At 44.1% G+C, this 23,239-nt stretch overlaps 1 protein-coding gene across 1 annotated transcript in view; it reads right to left on the bottom strand.

Annotated features, from left to right (window-relative positions):
* VAT1L (vesicle amine transport 1 like) overlaps positions 1-23,239 on the bottom strand; it is a 152,776-nt gene that overhangs the window by 49,385 nt on the left and 80,152 nt on the right. Inside the window, exon 7 of the mRNA XM_036834815.1 lies at positions 21,880-22,074. Coding sequence (XP_036690710.1) covers positions 21,880-22,074 — 195 coding nt within the window. The remainder of the gene's footprint in view (positions 1-21,879; positions 22,075-23,239) is intronic.

Here is a 23,239-nt window from a genome sequence, read left to right as displayed (position 1 = left end):
GATCCAGCCTCATCCACCAGAACACAGGCACTAGTCCCCTCCACCAGGAAGCCTACACAAGCCACTGAACCAACCTTACCCACTGGGGCAGACACCAAAAACAATGGGAACTACGAACCTGCAGCCTGCGAAGAGGAGACTCCAAACACAGTAAGTTAAGGAAAATGAGAAGACAGAGAAATACACAGTAGATGAAGGAGCAAGGTAAAAAACCCACCAGACCAAACAAATGAAGAGGAAATAGTCTGTCTACCTGAAAAAGAATTTAGAGTAATGATAGTAAAGATGATCCAAAATCTTGGAAATAGAATGGAGAAAATACAAGAAACATTTAACAGGTACCTAGAAGAACTAAAGAGCAAACAAACAATGATGAACAACACGGTAAATGAAATAAAAAATTCTCTAGAAGGAATCAATAGCAGAATAACTGAGGCAGAAGAACGGATAGGTGACCTGGAAGATAAAATAGTGGAAATAACTACTGCAGAGCAGAATAAAGATAAAAGAATGAAAAGAACTGAGGACAGTCTCAGAGACCTCTGGGACAACATTAAACGCACCAACATTCGAATTATAGGGGTCACAGGAGAAGAAGAGAAAAAAAAAAAGGGACTGAGAAAATATTCGAAGAGATTATGGTTGAAAACCTCCCTAATATGAGAAAGAAAATAGTCAAGTCCAGGAAGCGCAGAGAGTCCCATACAGGATAAATCCAAGGAGAAACACACCAAGACACATATTAATCAGACTATCAAAAATTAGATACAAAGAAAAAATATTAAAAGCAGCAAGAGAAAAGCAACAAATAACATACAAGGGAATCCCCATAAGGTTAACAGCTGATCTTTAAGCAGAAACTCTGCAAGCCAGAAAGGAATGGCAGGACATATTTAAAGTGATGAAAGGGAAAATCCTACAACCAAGATTACTCTACCCAGCAAGGATCTCATTCAGATTTGACAGAGGAATTAAAACATTTACAGACAAGCAAAAGCTAAGAGAATTCACCACCACCAAACCAGCTTTACAACAAATGCTAAAGGAACTTCTCTAGGCAGGAAACACAAGAGAAGGAAAAGACCTACAATAACAAACCCAAAACACTTAAGAAAATGGTAATAGGAACATACATATCGATAATTACCTTAAATGTAAATGGATTAAATTCTCCAACCAAAAGACATAGACTGGCTGAATGGATACAAAAACAAGACCCGTATATATGCTGTCTACAAGAGACCCACTTCAGACCCAGGGACACACACAGACTGAAAGTGAGGGGATGGAAAAAGATATTCCATGCAAATGGAAATCAAAAGAAAGCTGGAGTAGCAATTCTCATATCACACAAAATAGACTTTAAAATAAAGACTATCACAAGAGACAAAGAAGGACACTACATAATGATCAAGGGATCAATCCAAGAAGAAGATATAACAATTGTAAATATTTATGCACCCAACATAGGAGCACCTCAATACATAAGGCAAATGCTAACAGCCATAAAAGGGGAAATCGACAGTAACACAATCATAGTAGGGGACTTTAGCACCCCACTTTCACCAATGAACAGATCATCCAAAATGAAAATAAATAAGGAAACACAAGCTTTAAATGATACATTAAACAGGATGGACTTAATTGATATTTATAGGACATTCCATCCAAAAACAACAGAATACACTTTCTTCTCAAGTGCTCATGGAACATTCTCCAGGATTGATCATATCTTGGGTCACAAATCAAGCCTTGGTAAATTTAAGAAAATTGAAATCCTATCAAGTATCTTTTCCAACCATAACACTATGAGACTAGATATCAATTACAGGAAAAAAATCTGTAAAAAATACAAACACATGGAGGCTAAACAATACACTACTAAATAACCAAGAGATCTCTGAAGAAATCAAAGAGGAAATCAAAAAATACCTAGAAACAAATGACAATGAAAACACGACGACGCAAAACCTATGGGATGCAGCAAAAGCAGTTCTAAGAGGGAAGTTTATAGCAATACAATCCTACCTCAAGAAACAAGAAACATCTCAAATAAACAATCTAACCTTACACCTACAGCAATTAGAGAAAGAACAAAAACCCCCAAAGTTAGCAGAAGGAAAGAAATCATAAAGATCAGATCAGAAATAAATGAAAAAGAAATGAAGGAAACGATAGCAAAGATGAATAAAACTAAAAGCTGGTTCTTTGAGAAGATAAACAAAATTGATAAACCATTAGCCAGACTCATCAAGAAAAAAGGGAGAAGACTCACATCAATAGAATTGGAAATGAAAAAGGAGAAATAATAACTGACACTGCAGAAATACAAAGGATCATGAGAGATTACTACAAGCAACTATATGCCAATAAAATGGACAACCTGGAAGAAATGGACAAATTCTTAGAAAAGCACAACCTTCTGAGACTGAACCAGAAAGAAATAGAAAAATATAAACAGACCAATCACAAGAACTGAAATTGAAACTGTGATTAAAAATCGTCCAACAAACAAAAGCCCAGGACCAGACGGCTTCACAGGCGAATTCTGTCAAACATTTAGAGAAGAGCTAACACCTATCCTTCTCAAACTCTTCCAAAATATAGCAGAGGGAGGAACACTCCCAAACTCATTCTACAAGGCCACCATCACCCTGATACCAAACCAGACAAAGATGTCACAAAAAAAGAAAACTACAGGCCAATATCACTGATGAACACAATATCACAATATCACTGATGAACACATCACAGTATCACTGATGACTTTTGCATAGATGCAAAAGTCCTCAACAAAATACTAGCAAACAGAATCCAACAGCATATTAAAAGGATCATACACCATGATCGAGTGGCGTTTATCCCAGGAATGCAAGGATTCTTCAATATATGCAAATCAATCAATGTGATATACCATATTAAAATATTGAAGGATAAAAACCATATGATTATCTCAATAGATGCAGAAAAAACTTTCGACAATATTCAACACCCATTTATGATAAAAACCCTCCAGAAAGTAGGCATAGAGCGAACTTACCTCAACATAATAAAGGCCATATATGACAGTCACACAGCCAACACTGTTCTCAATGGTGAAAAGCTGAAACCATTTCCACTAAGATCAGGAACAAGACAAGGTTGCCCACTCGCTTTACTGTTATTCTACATAGTTTTGAAAGTTTTAGGCACAGCAATCAGAGAAGAAAAAGAAATAAAAGGAATCCAAATCAGAAAAGAAGAAGTAAAGCTGTCACTGTTTGCAGATGACATGATACTATACATAGAGAATCCTACAGATGCTACCGGAAAACTACTAGAGCTAATCAATGAATTTGGTAAAGTAGCAGGATACAAAATTAATGCACAGAAATCTCTTGCATTCCTATACACTAATGATGAAAAATCTGAAAGAGAAATTAAGGAAACACTCCCATTTCCCATTGCAACAGAAAGAATAAAATACCTAGGAATAAACCTACCTAAGGAGACAAAATACCTGTATGCAGAAAACTATAAGACAGTGATGAAAGAAATTGAAGATGATACAAACAGATGGAGAGATATACCACGTTCTTGGATTGGAAGAATCAACATTGTGAAAACGACTATACTACCCAAAGCAGCCTACAGATTCAATGTAATCCCTATCAAACTACCAATGGCATTTTTCACATAACTAGAACAAAAAAAATTCTCAATTTGTATGGAAACACAAAAGACCTGGAATAGCCAAAGCAATGTTGAGAAAGAAAAACGGAACTGGAGGAATCAGGCTCCCAGACTTCAGACTATACTACAAAGCTACAGTAATCAAGACAATATGGTACTGGCACAAAAACAGAGATGTACATCAATGGAACAGGATAGAAGGCCCAGAGATAAACCCACGCACAGATGGTCACCTTATCTTTGATAAAGAAGGCAAGAATATACAATGGAGAAAAGACAGCCTCTTCAATAAGTGGTGCTGGGAAAACTGGACAGCTACATGTAAAAGAATGAAATTAGAACACTCCCTAACACCACACACAAAAATAAACTCCAAATGGATTAAAGACCTAAATGTAAGGCCAGACACTATCAAACTCTTAGAGGAAAACATAGGCAGAACACTCTATGACATAAATCACAGCAAGATCCTTTTTGACCCACCTCCTAGAGAAATGGAAATAAAAACAAAAATAAACAAATGGGATCTAATGAAACTTAAAAGCTTTTGCACAGCAAAGGAAACCATAAACAAGACGAAAAGACAACCCTCAGAAAGGGAGAAAATATTTGCAAACGAAGCAACTGACAGAGGATTAATCTCCAATACTTACAAGCAGCTCATTCAGCTCAATATCAAAAAAAAAAAACAACCCAATCCAAAAATGGGCAGAAGAACTAAATAGACATTTCTCCAGAGAAGATATACAGATTGCCAACAAACACATGAAAGGATGCTCAACATCACTAATCTTCAGTGAAATGCAAATCAAAACTACAATGAGGCATCACCTCACAGCAGTCAGAATGGCCATCATCAAAAAATCTACAAACAATAAATGCTGGAGAGGATGTGGAGAAAAGGGAATCCTCCTGCACTGTTGGTGGGAATGTAAATTGTTACAGCCACTATGGAGAACAGTATGGAGGTTCCTTAAAAAACTAAAAATATAACTACTATATGACCCAGCAATCCCACTACTGGGCTGTACCCTGAGAAAACCATCATTCGAAAAGAGTTGTGTACCACAATGTTCATTGCAGCTCTATTTACAATAGCCAGGACATGGAAGCAACCTAAGTGTCCATCAACAGATGAACGGATGAAGAAGATGTGGTACATATATACAGTGGAATATTACTCAGCCATAAAAAGAAACAAAATTGAGTTATTTGTAATGAGGTGGATGGACCTAGAGTCTGTCATACAGAGTGAAGTAAGTCAGAAAGAGAAAAACAAATACCGTATGCTAACACATATATATGGAATCAAAAAAAAAAATGGTTCTGCAGAACCTAAGGGCAGGACAGGAATAAAGATGCAGATGTAGAGAATGGACTTGAGGACATGGGGAGGTGGAAGGGTAAGCTGGGATGAAGTGAGACAGTGGCATGGACATATATACACTACCAAATGTAAAATCGATAGGTAGTGGGAAGCAGCTGCATAGCACAGGGAGATCAGCTCGGTGCTTTGTGACCACCTAGAGGGGCGGGATAGGGAGGGTGGGAGGGAGACACAAGAGGGAGGGGATATGGGGACATATGTATATGTATAGCTGATTCCCTTTGTTATACAGCAGAAACTAACACAACATTGTAAAGTAATTATACTCCAAAAAAGATGTTAAAAACAAAAAACAAAACAAAAGACAATGTATCTCAGTGTTGGAAGCACAGGAGGGACGTGAGCTGGGGGTGGATGTCCAAGTAAGGAGAGCTTAACAGAGGCCTAAAGAACAAGGCAGAAATGGATCTAAGGCCTGGCGTTGCTGAGGGAGGGAGCTGCTGCCTGGATATTGACTTTTTAAAAATATTTATGTATTTATTTATTTTTATTTTTTTAAATTGAAGCATAGTTGCTTTACAATGTTGTGTTAGTTTCAGGTGTACAGCACAGTGATTCAGTTATACTATACATATATATATATGTCTATACATCTTCTTTTTCAGATTCTTTTCCCTTGTAGGGTATTACAAAATATTGTGCATAGTTCCCTGTGCTATACAGTAGGTCCTTGTTGGTTGGATATTGATTTTTTTATACCGTCTCATAGTAAATATTCTGAAATGTTCTGAGATGGTTTCCCCCAGTTGTACTGCACGAGCTGGGCAAGCTGACACGGAGCCAGGGTTTCTCCACACAGGAGACCAGCAAAAATGAGCACTCTGCCTGATGGTTCCTGAGGGAATCCACCCTCCAAGCAGTATCCTATCATTGGCCAACCCCGGGAACTTGGCCCCAGGAGACATGTCCCAGAAAATGTATCTCTGACAGCTGATGGTGTGTGTCTCTTCCCAACTGTGCACTCATGATGGTAACTTGATACTGGTCCTGATGGAGAGTATTTACAACACAGAAATTGGCAAATGCTACCCATCAGGGTGTTCTTTGCCAAGGCCAGTTGTTAAACCTTTCCCAGCCCGCCGCTGTGTGTACCTCCACTTGGGGAGCTTTCTGTGCTACCTGTTGCAGGCCCTACCACTTTCCAGGTCTCTATATCTCATTTCGCTAAAGAAACTTTACACCCGTTGGATTGGCCCCCTCTTGCACAGCACTTGAAATCTTCTGGGTCCCCTTCATTCTCTAGCTACTGCTGCTGGGACCTGTACCATGCAGGCGTTGACTACCCTGCATGTGCCTTGGGCCCTGCCTGTACCTGGGCTTCACCCTGCGGTGTCCTTGATGCGTGAGCGGGAGAGCCCATCCTCGTGCATGCACAGCTTGATGCACTGGGGACTTGGTACCTGTGGGGCCACCTGGACGAATGGGGAGTGAAAGTCAATGACAATGCGTCCTTCTTTGGTTTCCCAGGAAGACGGTTCTGAGATGCATTTCCCAAGTCTCCCCAAGAATCGAGCCTTCTACCTGTGTCTTCTCCTGCAGTCCATTGACAGCCAGTCTGACTAAGGCAGGTAAGGAGATGAAGGCTCCAAGAGAGTCAGTGACTTGCCTAAGATCACGCGTCTTGGTGGTGGAGGAGGTGGGACGTGAACGCACATCGCAGGGCCAGTGTGTCTTTCCGTGCCCGTGTGTTGCCTCTGCCTGTCAAGCCAGTCTTGCCAGCTCACCCTCCCTTTCCTCCTCCTAAGAGTGGTTCCCATGGGAACACCTCAGTTTCTTGGAATTAAACAGTTGGAAAGCACTCATCATAGCAATAGCTGCGTCTGATAACAATCCTTTCTTCATGTCCTGAGTGCTCTCCATCTCTTTTACTTTTCCTCCCTGGGATCATTTCTCACATAAATTCTTGCACCCAAGCCTGTGTCCCAGGCTCTGCTTTGAAGGGATCTCACCCTAAGACATCCTCAGAGTCTGCTGACGTCTGTCCGTCACTCACATGACTCTCCTCTTCTGATAACAGTAACAAGCAGGAAATGGCCTCGTGATGGGGAAGCAGGTTAAGTGTGACCAACCTCCTCTGTTTTTTTTTTTTTTAATTTATCTATCTTATTTTTGGGTGTGTTGGGTCTTCGTTTCTGTGCGAGGGCTTTCTTCTAGTTGTGGCGAGCGGGGGCCACTCTTCATCGCAGTGTGCGGGCCTTCTCACTATCACGGCCTCTCTTGTTGCGGAGCACAGGCTCCAGACACGCAGGCTCAGTAGTTGTGGCTCACGGGCCCAGTTGCTCCGCGGCATGTGGGATCTTCCCAGACCAGGGCTCGAACCCGTGTCCCCTGCATTGGCAGGCAGATTCTCAACCACTGCGCCACCAGGGAAGCCCCCAACCTCCTCTTTGAAGGAAGTCTTGCCTGGTTCCCCTCAGACCTGGTCATGCTTTGCCCCTATGGGAACTGCACTGCACTGGAATTGATGGGTTTATACATCAGACCTCTCTCCCTCCCGACTCTGGAAAATGAGACAGTGGGACATTATTTTCTTCATCTTACAACATCCTCTAGCACAGAGTAGGTATCAATAAACTTTTTGAAGAGTGAATGCAGAGAGCATTTTTTTCCAAAGGTTTACAGTTTAGCACAACTGGGAAAAATCATTCTTTCAGCACTCATTGTTGGTAGAAGATGGGGAAGGACATTCCTGATGTGAGCCAAGGCCATCCAAAAACCACAGAGCGATGGTGAGAAGAAACTCAAACAACAGACAAGGAAAAGTAAAAAATTAAACCTGTAGCAAATAAGTAAATATTAAGCCTGAACCTCCTAAAGCAAATAAAATGCTCGGAATGTAAGTGAGAGAAGCAGAAGCCACTGCTTTTGACCAAATTTTATGACTATTTTTTAAAAGGCATGTTTCTTAACACTGCAGGTCTGTGATAAGTTTATAAACACTTTAGAGGAAGTACAAACATAGGTGATGAAAGTTACAGCGAGTGAGTCACGTTTGCAGCGCATAGAGGATGATCCTGTCACACAGCAAACCTAAACTGCAGCTAATGATATAAACAGAGGATAATGATGTGGGGAGGCCTGCCTGCCTGGAAACAAGAAGGAAGTCAACTTGTGGATAAATAATAAAGCAGCAGAGGACACTGAAAAATGGCAGCCAAGTGGAAGCCCGGAGCAGAAAAACAATACAAAAATGGATCCAGGCACAGACGTAGAGAATGGACTTGAGGACACGGGGAGGGGGAAGGGTAAGCTGGGACGAAGTGAGAGAGTGGCATGGACATACATACACTACCAAATGTAGAATAGATGGATAGTGGGAAGCAGCCGCATAGCACAGGGAGATCAGCTCGGTGCTATGTGACCACCTAGAGGGGTGGGATAGGGAGGGTGGGAGGGAGGGAGACGCAAGAGGGAGGAGATATGGGGGTATATGTATACGTATAGCTGATTCACTTTGTTATACAGCAGAAACTAACCCAACATTGTAAAGCAATTATACTCCAATGAAGATGTTTTAAAAAAAAAAAAAAAAGGATCCAGGGACTTCCCTGGTGGGGCAGTGGTTAAGAATCTGCCTGCCAACTCAGGGGACACAGGTTCAATCCCTGGTCCGGGAAGATCCCACATGTCATAGAGCAACTAAGCCCGTGTGCCACAACTACTGAACCTGTGCTCTAGAGTCCACACACTGCAACTACTGAAGCCCACATGCCTAGAGCCCATGCTCCACAATAAGAGAAGCCACCGCAATGAGAAGCCCTCGCACCGCAACGAAGAGTAGCCCCCTCTAGCTGCAAGTAGAGAAAGCCTGCGTGCAGCAACGAAGACCCAGAGCAGCCAAAGATAATAAAATTTAAAAAAATATAGATCCAAACAGAAAAACGATCGCAGTGGGTGTGGCAGGGACTATTCCATATTTGCTCTCAGAAGCATCCTCCAAGGAAGAGCTGAAGAAACCATGTCAAATTTTTAAACACAGAAAATGAAGTTAGAATCTTGGCCAAAACGAAGGACAGTGAGCAAAACTTCAGGCGCCTCCTTTTAGCTCTTACTTCTTCTGTCCTGATCCTGCCTTAGGTTTTTTCTTCTCTAAAGTCAATGAAGATCTGCCAACACATTGAACGCTCCCTTTCTTTTTTTAACCATCAGGAAATTATTGTACTTCAAAATTTAGAGCACCCAAGCATTCAGCTGTCTTACAAGTTGCTAACAAGAGGCGGACAAGTAAAGCCCACAGCTGTGATGAGGAGGGCGTGGTTTATAAGGGTCTTTCACAACCACAGGACCACTCGAGCAGAGTTGAATTCCTGCCATTTGCCATCAGTATTTCTTATGATTGTGCTGCCCATTAATGAGCTTGCAACACAATATTTTAATTGTCTGTTTACATGTCTGCCACCAGCTGGTGTGCTCCTTGAGAGTACTTTGCTTTTCTGTCCCTCCAGGGCCTAGCTCTGGGCTTGGTAAATAGTAGGTGCTCAATAAATGCAAGCTGGTTTTGAAAAACTATTATGTGCAACTACATAGAAATTGAAAAAAAAAAGTTAAATAAAAAACAGGTCAAGGAAAGTATCCATAGGCGGCCCAAACACTATTGGAAGCACACTTCTTTACCCCCAGTTTTTATATTAGTTAGAAAGAAAAGAAAAGAAGGAATGAGCTAAGTCTCTCTAGGGCATTTAGGGAGTGTTATGAACTGAATGTTTGTGTCCCTGCAAAATTCCTGTGTTGAAGCCCTAACCCCACAATGTTCCAAAACAAACACTTCCTCCATTTTGTTGTGGTTCCACATCCCTCCTTAAACAACCATCATAATATACTCCTAACGTGCTCACACAGGCTCAGGAGCCAATCTGGGCCACTTACAGCTGTCAGGGGTGGAGGGGGAGAAGATGTATAGGAATAAAGCCGGGAATGGTGTACCTTAAGACAATAACAGTAGTTCTGTTTAGGGTGGCACAATTATGGGTGATCTTTATTTTTTTTTTCTGTTTTCTAAATTTATATTGTGGTCATGTGATATTTATATCATTTAATCTTTTACTTGTAAGAAAAAATTATGCTGGGGAAATAGGCAAAACAAACACATAAGCACAGCAGACACACAAACACACACATGTATACAAACACACACACCTACTCATACATACACGCAGAGACACATATATTCACAAGCACACGTACAAACACACATACTCACAAACACACATGAGCTCCAGAATAAGAAACCTTGCTTGGATTCCTGGTTCTACCTCCTTGTACAAATTACCTTGCTCAGTCCCTCTTTTTAAAAATCTGTATAATGGGCATAACACCTGACCTGCCTGTCTCTGTGGGTTTACTGTGGGGCTCGATTCCTACAAGGCAAGTAAAATGCTGTGCCGATGGGGGGTGGGTGCAGCTCACCTCTGCACTTCCCACCACAGCCTTGGATACAGTGACTTGGATGGTAAAGATGATCATTTGGAACATGTTCACTTGCCAAGAATAAAAGTGCAATGAAAATAGCCCAACTAGCTCATAATTTGTAGCCACTGTGGCCGGCAGATAGGGAGGAGGTGAGACTCAAGTACTGGCCTGGGAGTCGAGGGAATTTGTGCTGCCCTTTAAGTCCCATGTCTTGGAGAAGGATCAGCTCTCCTCACCTGAGTAAAACCCACCCCAGAGGGCTGAGGTGAGCATCTGACAGCTGAGGCTGTCAGCTGACTCACCACGGCCCCATCCTCACCCAAGTGCTGTTTGACAGTGCGTGTGAGTGTGCCAGGGAGTGATGAAAGTGACACGCATTGGGGAAGAGACAGGGAAAGGAAGAAATAAACGAAAATTGTATTAAGTGCCCACTCTGAGACATTTGTACACAGCACACGGTTTATAGCTGACACGTGGTTGCCCCAGACTTTAACATGGAAGGAAGAGCAAGGGTCATCGCCCCATTTTACAGAGGCAGAAAACTAAGGCTTGTGATTCAGAGTCACCTGTCTGCACTCACAGAAGTTAGGGACAGATGCACCGGGGTTTCGAACACCAGTCTTCCCTCCTGACCCAGGATGCCTCCAATCAGGGTGATGGGGCAAGCAGGGTGTAGGGCCTGGGACAGTCATCCCCATTCCCGGAGGGGCTGAGACTTGGTTACGAGCTCAGCTTTAGGAGAGAGCCAGCCGGAGAGTCAAGGTTCGGCTCCACCACTTCTTGGCTATGTGACCTCGTCCACAAAGCCACTTAGCCCTCTCTCCAAGCCTCAGTCTCCCCATCTGTAAAATGGGGAAATAATGGCTCCTGACAGGACGGCTATGAATCTAGAGGAGCCAGTGCCCGTGAAGTGCTCAGGACAGTGCCTGGCTCAGTGTAAACAGCAACCTTCAGCTGCCACTACTACTTTGTCACTTGTCCAGGACCTGCAGCTGCTCATTTAGAGTTTATTAAATGACTAACCAGAGCACGGCACTTTCCTGGCAGCGCCTCCCCAAACCAGCTGACAGTTTATAGAAATCCGAGATGAGATGGGCGGAGGCTGAGAGGATCCGAACAGCAGCATGTATTTATCGTTTGTGCTGCTCCAAGCTTCTGTTCCATGAAGCAGCTCCTACTGACGCCTTCAGGAAGGAAGGAAAGCGTAAGACCCCAGTTAGCCTGCCTGCCTGCATCACACAGCGGCAAATCAGGGAGGAAATGGGTCCTGGGGGCATCCACCTGCCAGAGGATAGAAAGACAGGGCCCACCCCTCCCACCCCTCAGAGTGATGACAGAGGCTGACTTTTACTATGGGCCCGGTCGTGCCCGCCCCCCGCATTGCCCCTGACATTTTCACAACGACCCATAGAGGAGGCACTGCTGTTATCCCATCTCACAGATGGAGAAAGAAGAGAAGAAGCAAAGTACCTTTCCCAAGGACTCACAGCTATAACTGGAGGGCTTGAACGATTCCGGAGGCTGCCCTTTGAAGCCCTATGGGAAATCTTGTCCCTGCAGCCCCTTATAGCTCACAAAATATTTTCCCTTTTGATCTTATCTGACTCGCATTTGTTATGGACTGAATCGTGTCCTGTCCTCTCCCACCCACTGCGAATTCATATATTGAAGTCCTAACCCCCAGAACCTCAGAATGTGACCTTGTTTGGAAATAGGGTCATTGAAGTTAGTTGAGTTCACACTGGAGCAGGGTGGGCCTTCATCCAATATGACTGATGTCCTTAGAGGAAGGGGAAATTTGGAGACAGACAGACAGACACACACACACACACACACACAGAACACCATGTGAAAACGGAGGCAGAGAGAGACAGTGATGCTTCTGTGAGCCAAGGATTGCTGAAGACGGCCAGCAAACCACTGGAAGCTGGGGGAGAGGCCTCGAACATATTCTCCCTAACAACCCTCAGAAGAAACTAACCCTGTTGACACCTTGATTTCTGACTTCTGGCCTCTGGAGCTGGGAGACAATAAATGTTTGTTGTTTAAAGCCATTCAGTTTGGGATAGTTTGTTATGCCAGCCCTAGGAACAAATATACAACTGTTCCGGGAAATAGGGTCAGTTGCTCCTATTTTATAGGCGAGGAAAAGGAGACTCAGAGAAATGAAGTGTTATAGGCCAAACAGCCAAGAAGTGGGAGGGTTAAGAAACCCAATGTGTTTGCTTCCTGTTCCAAAGCTTATCCCACCTGATTGGAGCTGCTCTAGCCTATTATCATACGCCTCATATTGGCAGAGAGCTTTACAGTTTGCAAGGGTTCAACACATATCGGCTCAAGTGATGGCACAATAAACATAAAATGCTTTGCAATAACAGGGAACGTGGTAGTAGCTGCATTTTCAATGGATGAAAGGGGTGCTCCGGAAGGAGGATGGATTCCAGAAGGTGAAAGAGAAGGCAACATCCACAGTGTGTTTCCCTGCTGGGATATGACCTTTATTCATGTGTTCCCTGATTTAAATTATGTTCTCCTATTCAAATGATCTTGGCCTGCAGAAGAGTTATTTATCCCTCTTCTCTGGCCTAGCGAATAGGCCAGAATCTGTGATGAACACATCAGGACAGATACCTCAGAAAATATTTGAAAACAGTCCTTCTGATGCCACCATGCAAATAAGACATAAAAAGTGATTCCTCCAACACCTAGGCAGGCAAACAGAAGCAAACAGACATGTCCATTTCCAGCCTTTGGAAGCAGCAGAATCTCATCTGGGTCGTGTAAAAACACAGCCAAGAGCAGTCTGCACTGACCCTGTCCCTGGCTCACAAGGAAACCCAGTTTTGTGATGTGTTTTCAGCCAAATGACAGGTGTGAAAGCAAGAGTGATCATTTTCTTCGTAACGGATGTGTATTCAGAGTTGAGCTCCCAGACCTCTTAACAAGGAGCGGAAGTACCTGTCCTGAGGCCCCGGGGACCTTCTGCCCAGAGCATCCTGTGTCCTCCTTGCTTGGTACCTTGCCTAAGGGTCCCTGACCCCAAAGACCTCAACTCCGTGGTGGCCACATTTGCAATGCGCTATAAGAGCCGCTTGCCAGTTCATACTATCCAGTCAGCTTTGGGTTCAGCACCTTTTAGTTCCTCCGAACTGATGGAAGGTACAATTATCTTCTCCATTTTCACAGGTAACTGTCAGTGAACATGTCAGTGAGGGCGGCAAACCCTTGGGACCTGAAAGCAGGGGTTCCTAACCAGGGATGGGCGTCACAGCAAGACTGGGGGATGTCGGGGATGTTACGGCAGAAGAGTCAACACCGTCCCTATGTCTCGGCAGGTGGGCAGGAATTTTGCAGGAGGACAGGGACGAGGGAAGGGCATGAGAGGTGGAAATAAGAGCACGGATAAAGGCGAGGAGGCAGCAGACTCAGGTTTCTGAAGAACCACAGTGGTCCAGTGCGGCCGGAGGGATGGGAACAGTGGGCAATGGGTGGGGGCTTCCACCTACCCCACCTCCTCCCAAGGTTGGCCTTCCTGGCCTCCCCATCACTCTGTGTTCAGCCTCATGCGTGTCTTTTGAGGCTTGGGTGCTCCAACCTCCATCTCTCTCCAGCTTCCAGGCCTTCCCCTGGGATGTGGCGCATGCTTGGGTGGGTCACACCCCCATCCAGCTACCCTCCTCCGGGGCTCACTTCCCACTGGTGTGATTGTCTGGTTGCTCCTTGTTGGATGGACGGCCTATTAATTTCCAATCGCTGCTATGGCAGAGTACCACAGACTTAGTAGCTTAACACATCGCAGATGTGCTCTTACAGTCCTGCAGGTCAGAAGCTTGAAATGGGCCTATCTGGGTTAAAATCAAGGTGTCCACAGGACTGTTTCCTTCTGGAGGCTTCTGCTTCCTTGTCCTTTCCGGCTTCTAGAGACCACCTGCATTCCTTGGCTTGTGGTCCTGCGTCACATCACCTTCCCTCTGCTTCCTTTGCCACGTCTCCTCTGACCCTAGCTCTCCTGACACTCTTGTAAGGACTCTTGTGATTACATCAGCCCCACCCACATAGTCCAGGGTAATCTCCCCCTCGTAAAATCCTTAATTTAATCACATTTGCAAGGTTCCTTTTGCTATATGAGGTAACATATTCGAAGACTTTGGGGATTAGGATGTGGACACCTTGAGGGGGCTGTTACTCAGCCTGCCGCAGATGAACATGCTGACCCAGAGCGGTGACTCAGTGTGCTTGATCTGTTGGATAGTTAGAGCACGGTGAGCGCTGGCGCATGGCAGGGTTGGGGGCATGACTGAGTTGCAGAAAGCACGTGAGCAGGGCATGCTGGGAGAATGTGCGTGGAAACTGGGAATGTGTGCGCGAGCCGGGGGTGATTATGTTGAAAGGGGGACATGCAGCAAAAAAAAAAAAAAAAAAGGAACATAAAGCAAACATAGTGGTTACTTCTGCAGCCTCCGTTTCCTTATCTGAAAACTGGGAGGATGGCCCAGGCTGAATGTGCGGCTTTATAAGGCCATGCAGCTAGAATATTAGTAAGGACTGAGGCCAGCAATCTGACTTCCCAAGCTGTACCTCTTTCCCATCCCCCATGTCCCCTTATCCCAACCTTAAATAGCCCTTCTCTCTCTCTCCCTCTCTCTGTGTGTGTATAATTTATTGAGATACAATTTACGTACCATACAATCCACTCATTTAAAGTGCACAGCACAATGGTTCTTAGTGTATTCACAGAGTTATACAACTGTCATTAATTTTAGAACATTTTTATCTCTCTAAACAGAAATGCCCCCAGCCCTAGGCAACCCCTAACCTACTTTCTAAACAGCCCTTCTTTGGACCCAGCACCCCCTGGCTATTTGCCAGCCCTTTTTTCTGCTCAGTGCCAAATGGGAGGCTTATGCTGGCTGTCAGACTGTCCTACCCACGCATTCTCTTCCTGACCCTCTGCCTTCAGACTTCTGCCCTCATCATTCTACTGAAAGGCTTTCTGAAAGGTCAACGATGACCCCGGGGCCAAATTCAAAGGCTTTGCCGCTCTGTACTTACTGATTTGTCAGCGGTCCCTGACTTTAACGACCTGTCATGGTGGTCCCTTTACCACTGCCCTGCCCTGGACGCCTCACCTTTTGCCTGCTGTGTGAATGGTGGGGGATGCTAGGGTTCTGTCCTCACCCTCTTCCTTCTGCAGTAGAGAAGTTAATGCCCACGGTCTGAATGCCAGCTTCGCCGTGCACCAGCTGTGTGAGCTGGGGCAGCTGACTTCATCTAAGTCCGCTTTCTTTATTTGTATCTCAGGAAGAGTAACAGTACCCACCCCTCGGGGTTATTGTGGGGGCTAAATGAGTTAATTCATAGGAAGAGCTTGCTGGGAGAACTGCTTGGCACATATGAACAGGCCACGCTCAGTGTTTGCTGATACGATTACGTTGCTCCTCCTTTTGTTCAGTTGAGTTTATTCATAGCCATGTTTTCTCAATAACTTCTATGCATCACACTTCCCTGGGGTTCAAATTTCCATTAAATTCAATTATAAGCAGGGGCTTTGGGCAAGTATAGCTTCCCCAAAGCCTCACTTTTGTAACCTGTAAGACGGGGGTAATAGTAGCTGGGTCTTAGGGTTGTTGGAGAGTTTAAGTAAGTTAATACATGCAAAACATTTAGAACAATGCCTGCCACGTAGTAAATCCTCTAGAAATGTCAGTAGCAGCAGTAGTTGTAATTATCCAGCCTTCATCTCTCACCTCCATGTGATGGTGGGTTTGACTTGACCGTGGATATCACTTGCGTGTTCTACCATCATCTTAAACCAAAATCACATCTGAGCTCGTCAATTTTTTCACGGCAGCTTCTATCACAGCTAACTCAAATCACACTGTTGGCACTCCCAGTCCTGGTTTCCCAGGTCGAAAGACCATTGGTCATCTTGCATCCCCTTTGTCCTTTCTATCCAATTTTCATCCTTTCCAATGACTCACATTTGCTCATTCCCTCCCATTCACTTCCCCCACTTTTGTCTGGGGCTTGCCTACCCAGGTCTGAAAGTCTGCAGCGACCTCTTGCCTGCCCCCAGTCCATCCACCAAACCAAAGTACACATGATACAAAATGCATTGCCCACTTCTGGGTGATGCTTCTAAGTACTCTCCCTACCCCTAACTCTGCCCCTGAAGGAGCTTCTAAATCTTTAAAAAGGGTCTCCGCGAGCCAGTCGCCAACTGCCATAATTAAGTGGGACTTACCACGGTTTCTCCTTGAGTCTTTGCCTCTTAGTTTTGGTTCGGGTATATGTTTCAGATGCTTGGCTTCATCCTTTCTTTTCAATCTGGTGTTGGAGGTGAAGCCTGTGGCTTCTTTAAAACTGAAAATCACACCTCCACCCATCCTTCTCTCTTGAGTCATCCCATCCTCCCTGTTTCTATTTCAACATTAATCTGCCTTTTATCCAGTCAACCTCTTGCTGTGTCAGATAAGGGTCCCTATCAAGCTCAGCACCACATTATTTTTCCTTAATTTATTCTTTTAGGCAGACCCATCTCTGTATAGGTTTTGTGATGTCATAGAATGAAAAACACATTATAATTAAGCCACAACTATTAACATGAAAGGAAAAATGTGGGGGACACATAATGAGGGATTGGAGCACTTAAATAAGTGACTGCATTTGGTCAGTGAACTTCACTACAGCCAAGGCAAAGAGAAATATACAAGGAAGGGCATAATTAACATAATTTACTAAAGGTAATCATGCCAGATTGCTGGGGAGACAAATTTACCTTCAAACAGAAGGATGGCATCATCTCATAGACCAGCTCTAGGAGAATTTCTGCAGTGATGGGAACATTCTTCCATCTCTGCATGGTCCAATGTGGCAGCCACTAGCCACATGCAGCTACTGACCACTTGAAATGTGGCTAGTATACCCAAGGAACTGAATTTTTGATTTGACTTAATCTTAATTAAATCTGAATAGCCACATGTGGCTAATGGTACCATAATTGGAGAGTGTAATCACAGACTTTTATGTAAATTATGTTGTAAAGTATCTTTAATAGAATATTTCAAAATTGCCAAGATCTCTCTGCAACCCTGTATCCATTTGCTAGGGCTGCCATAACGAAATACCACAGACTGGAAGACTTAAATAACAGAAATTTATTTTCTCACAGTCCTGGAGGCTAGACGTCCAAGATCAAGGTGTCAGTGAGGTTGGTTTCATTCTGGGGCTCTCTCCTGGGCTTGCAGATGGCCCTCTTTTCACTCTGTCCTCACATGGTCTTTATGCAAACATCCCCGGTGCCTCTTTTTGTCCTAGTCTCTCTTCTTATAAGGACACCAATCAGATTGGATAAGGGTTACCCAAAGGCGTCATTTTAACTTAATTACTTCTTTAAAGGCCCTATCTCTAAATATAGTCAGATTCTGTGGTATTGGGGGTTAGGGCTTCAACATATGAGTTTGAGAGGGGACACAATTCAGCTCATAACAGAGCCCTCTGTGCACTATTAAACAACAGACAGGTAAAGGCATTTTTGATCAGAGGCCACAACTGGATAGTTCAGGTGTGTATCTTTCTAGCGACATACTTGGGACTAGGATGGGCTTCTGGGAATTGGGAAATCAAAGGGTGTCATATTCCTTAGGCCACAGTCTCTAATAGCAATCCCCTCACCCAGAATGTGAACTCACACTCCTCTGCCTGGCAGTGAAGGCCCCCAAGATTTGACTCCATTGACTGAACCAGCCTTCTTTCCTCTCTTCCTTTATTCCTGTTCCTCTGCTTTGTTCAGACCTCTCTACCCCATGCACCTCATACTCACTCCTGCTTCTCTGATTTTGTTCACACTGTCCCTCCTGCTGATAATACCTTTTTAACTCCAGCATCATCCTAAGAATTTATATCCTGCTAATCTCAACCAAAACCCACCTCATTCTCAAAACCATCTCTGAACATTCAGTCTTCCTTAACATCATTCTCTCTTGTTTTCACATCCAGTCACACTTGAAACAAACACCCCATGATTGAAAATGAAGTTCTTCTCTAATTGTTCCTAGGTCTTAGTGTTGTCTCTGAAACGAAATCATAAACGCAAGGGTCAGGGAACAAGTGACCAATCCCTTCTGTAGACTTGACATCCTAACATAGTACAAGCACATAGTAGGTGCTCAATAATGTGTCTGCTGCTTGGTTGACAGACGTAAGTATTTTTTGTCCCTTTTCCACCTCTGAACTGTTTTTCCAACTTTATGTACAGCTGCACATTTAGTATCTGGAGCAAACCTGAGGCTGCAACATATCACTCATCCTGTGTATTACATTTACAATAAAGTCAAAGACAGATGGCTAAAAAGAAACTCTAATCATCTCTGATATTATTAAATCTTCTAGTCTGAGTTCTCAGAGAGCCCAAGAAAATTTTCTTTTAATCCCTATGGGCTTTCTATTCCATAGATGAAGTTATAGAGCTGGCCTGAGAAGCAATTTTGTGAAATCATTTACCAAAGGGGAGGGGGGAAAATCATTATAGTCCTCCTTTGGAGGTTTGCAAGTAATAAGCATGCTCTTATTCTCTTCAAGCCCAGAAGAGCTGCGTGGGCTTGATAAATAGCTAAGCTTGGCCCACCTGCAGCTCTAAAAAGATGTCTGTAAACATTACAGAAGAGAACCATCAGAAAGTTGGTGGGTGTTACTGATGAGTGGCTGTGGGTGCTTTTGTTGGCCAACATGGCAGCAGCCTTCTTTCTCTCCTCTGTGAATGACTAGTGACCTGTATAATTCCTTTGTTTTCCTGGTGACTGTCTTAACCGATATGGCTTCTTTTAAAGCAGTGGTTTTCAACTAGGGAAGGTTCTGCCTCTCTCCCCATCCCACCTGGGGGACATTTGACAATGTCTAGAAACATTTTATGTTGTCACAGCTGGCAGTGGGAGGTGCTGCATGCATCTCCTGGGTAGAGACCAGAGATGCTGCTAAACATCTATCTTCCCTTGTCCCTTTGCTTTTGAGGGTCTCTCTGCCTTGCATACTCTTCTTCCAGTTTTTTCCTCTTTCGTGTCCCAGTTCAAACAACACCTAGCCTTCCTTATCGAAAGCCACTCTACAGCATGCATTCTCAGTGGGAGCAAGGCCACCCCCAAAAGGGTAAAAATGGATTCTTGGAGGATTTTTTAAAATCTTACTCTTTTAATGTATGTAAAGCACAGATACACATACAGGACATAAACAGATAGATGATAGGTAGGTAGGTAGATAGCTGGTGTATCTATGGTACTAAAATTTCATAGAGGTGGTTGATTAAGAAAAAAAAAGTCTAAAAAAGCTCCTTAGGGGGCAATAATGAAAAAAAGGTTGAAAAATATTGCTCTGTGGAAACTGTCTCCCCCCTCCACTTACTCGCCAACATATACCCTAATTTACCTCCTTCCAGAACTTACTGCAATTGGAGAATACCCTACTTATTTTTAGCTCACTTGAGTATTTTCTGCCCCTCCCCACCCCTCTGAAAGTGAGCTCCTTGAAACTCAGGGATCTTGGCCATCTATTTGCCACTGTACCCCCAACACCTGCACATTGTTGGGCATGTAACAGATATTCAATCCATATTTGGCGATTCACTTGCATTGTAACCAAGGAATGATTTCCAGTACTAAACCAAGGACCCACTGGGCCAACCAGACCCCTCTTCGATTTCAACCCTCACTTAAATGCTACCAGATTCGTTGGGTCCCTTTTGGGCAGTGAGCTTAAGTCCCCTTCTTTCCTCCATGGTCAAGTTAATCTCTTAGCCCTGGTCTCAGGTAGCTCAAATTTTCTCTCCTCCCTGACCTCTGAGACCCAGCCACTCTGCAGTCCAGCCCTTCTCTATTCCACTGACATACCACAGTGAACACCATATGGATGTTTGACCCATTGAATTAAAACATTTGATCCATGAAATTAAAACATTTTGACCCATTAAATTAAAACATTTTCAAGTATAACAATAGGTTAACCATCTTAGAAATGACACAACAGAAGGAATGTATGATTATCTGATTTGATTTAGTAACAAATTGAATTACAGTGAGCATATGCTGTAGAAAAAAGACTGGAAGGAAGCAAACCAAAATATTACCAATGTTATCTATCTCTGGAATGTGGACTTGCAGTTTATTTCCTCCTTATGTTTTTGGCTAATTTAGGAATTTCCTATAATAAGCATGTATTTCTTTTACCATAAGAAACAAAGGGTTTTGGTGGTTTTTAAAGTATCATTCATGATATTGCTGTGTCAGAGAGGCATATATAGGCCTGATCCATGGATCCGGGACCAGGCCTCTCTGATTACATGGTGACTCCCACAAAGCTTTTTTGGGGGGGATTTCTGTGCTTAGGAAAGCCATTAGATTTTGGCCAACCTAGTCCATTAAGCAAATAACACCAGCTTTCTTGCCAGGATGACAGCTACTATCTGTTCCATGGAGTTTTATATTTGTTAAGTTTTTCAAAGGTGTCGGTGACTCCCCAAAGTACAAAAATGTACTTGTACTGTAAGACACTCACCCATGCAAAATGCAAAAACCAGCCAAACGAACAAAAAACACACGCCCACATCTTTCTCAGGGGCTTCATGGCTCCCTGAAGACAAGGTCATGACATTCTGACCTAGGAAGATTTCTTAGTGGAATGCCTCTTGAAACCTGGACCACATTTCTTCATTTTCTCCTCACGGGCAGCTACCGTGACCGGCTTCCCAAATGTCCAAAACTTCCCTTGTCCTGAAGAATTTTCTAGATGCTGCCTCTTCCTAGCACATCTCCCCTGAACCAATATGGTCAGTTCACACTTCAGTATCCTTAAAGGTGACATGAGGGGCTCTTAATTTTTTTTTGTGATCAAGGAATGCTTTCAAATACTAGAACTTTTGGCAGATCAGTTAATAAAAAGACTCAGTCAAACACTAGATCCAACAATTCATTAATAATTACAGTGCCCAGGGTGACAGCTAACAATGTCTGGAAGGGGCTCCAAGCATCCGGGCTTGGCACACAAATCATTTCAACTCTGAACCATTGTCTGCCCTGACCTTGATCTCACATACCCACGTGGTGAGGATATAACTGACGCTGCACAATGTACACGCTCTCTTGTAACCAAGGTGAATCGAACACACCCATCAATATTTGGTGACCTACCCGGGAAGGGTTCATGGCATGAATGGCATGTTGACACACATGGTTTGAGAACCACTACGAAACCTGAAGTACTTCTTACATCCAAAGCACTCTATACTACAGGACAATGACTTTTAGGACCCTCATTTAAAGCAAACAAACCTGGAGAAAAATCACTTAATAAAAGATCGGATCTGGCTGCCCAAAGCTGACTAAAAAGACAGAGATTATTTGCTGGAGAAACATCATCCTTACCTCCTCCAGGGCCCACAGGGAGTCCACCACGGGCTTGACCTTTTTCTGGTTGTAGAGCCCAATGAGCTTGTCCACCACTCCTCGAATGAGGCCAGCACGGCCCTGTTTGAAGAGCAGGTTTAGAAGGGAAAACCCAGCGATGACTTTGTTCTCTTCGTATAGCTTGATGGGGTTCACCTTCTCAACCTGCCACCACTGGAAAGAGAGAAGGTGTGGGTTACAAGCAATCAGTGCCAGGCCATGTTTGTAGCGTTGCAGGGAGACAATGGGGCTGCAGTTGGGTGGATTCCAGCTGCCCAGGTGGTGGCTCTTGCTGGTGTATTTCTGTCAGCACCTCTTTGGCTGGGCACTGCTACAGGTGCACAGTGGTGCTTCCCAGAAGAGCTCGGGACGTAGGTGGGGCACAGCCCTTTAGGAAAACAACTCCTAGACCACCTGTGGTCGGAATGTTAAGTCACACGGCTGGGCCCATCAGATCTGGAGTTGAATCCTGGCTCTACAGTTTGCTGCCTGTTATTCTCTGTGCTTCGTTTTTCTCAGCAACATACAGTGGCAGGATGCTGCCGCCGAGGTTTCCTGGGAGAATTCAGCGTGAAGCGCTTGGCTTAGTGGGTGGCGGTGGTGGTGATGGGGCTGGTGAAGGCGGCGGGGAGGGGTGGGGGGACGTGGTGGGAGTGATGTCTCCGCCTGCGCGAGCAGCTCTCCTTGGGGGAGCAACAGCAAGGCTGGAGAGGTGGGTCAGAGGGCATCAGATAAAGAAGAGGAAGGAAGCATAATATAGGAAGAAGGAACGGCATAGCGGAGCGATGGAGCCACGGTGTTGGAACTACATCGATGGTTCTCAACTGGGGGCGGTTTTACCCGCCAGGGACATTTGGTAAATGTCTGGGGATGTTTTTTGTTATAACTCAAGGGGGGAATCAGCTGGCATCTAGTGGGGAGAAGCCAGGGATGCTGCTAACCTACAATACATAGGACAGGTCCTCGAAACAGAATTATCCAGCCCCAGCTGTCACTAGCACTGAAGTCCTAAGCGGGATACCCACACCTGGCACATATGGCTCCCTTGCTTCCTGTCTTTCATCTCCCACTCCAGACATGAAAATAAGTAGATAATCCATTAACAAACTACAGAAATGGTGATCCAACTGCTTTGTTCTGATTTAATTGTGTTTCTTCTGGGGCTGGTTAGAATTTAGAAATCCAAAAGGTCCAGCTTCTAGAGGGTGCTAAGAGATCAAAATGTTTAATAGTTTAATATAGAAGGCAAAGAGGAGTGTGATGGACCCTTAGGAACATTTATAATAGTTATGTTATCGGTGTGTTTCTTTTACATCCTGCCTCCTTCCAGGATTGAGGA

The sequence above is a fragment of the Balaenoptera musculus genome, chromosome 19 (genome assembly GCF_009873245.2).
Source record: "Balaenoptera musculus isolate JJ_BM4_2016_0621 chromosome 19, mBalMus1.pri.v3, whole genome shotgun sequence".
NCBI classification, from domain to species: Eukaryota; Metazoa; Chordata; class Mammalia; order Artiodactyla; family Balaenopteridae; genus Balaenoptera; species Balaenoptera musculus.
Note: the sequence above shows the minus strand (reverse complement) of the source record. Positions and strands in the feature narration are given on the sequence as shown.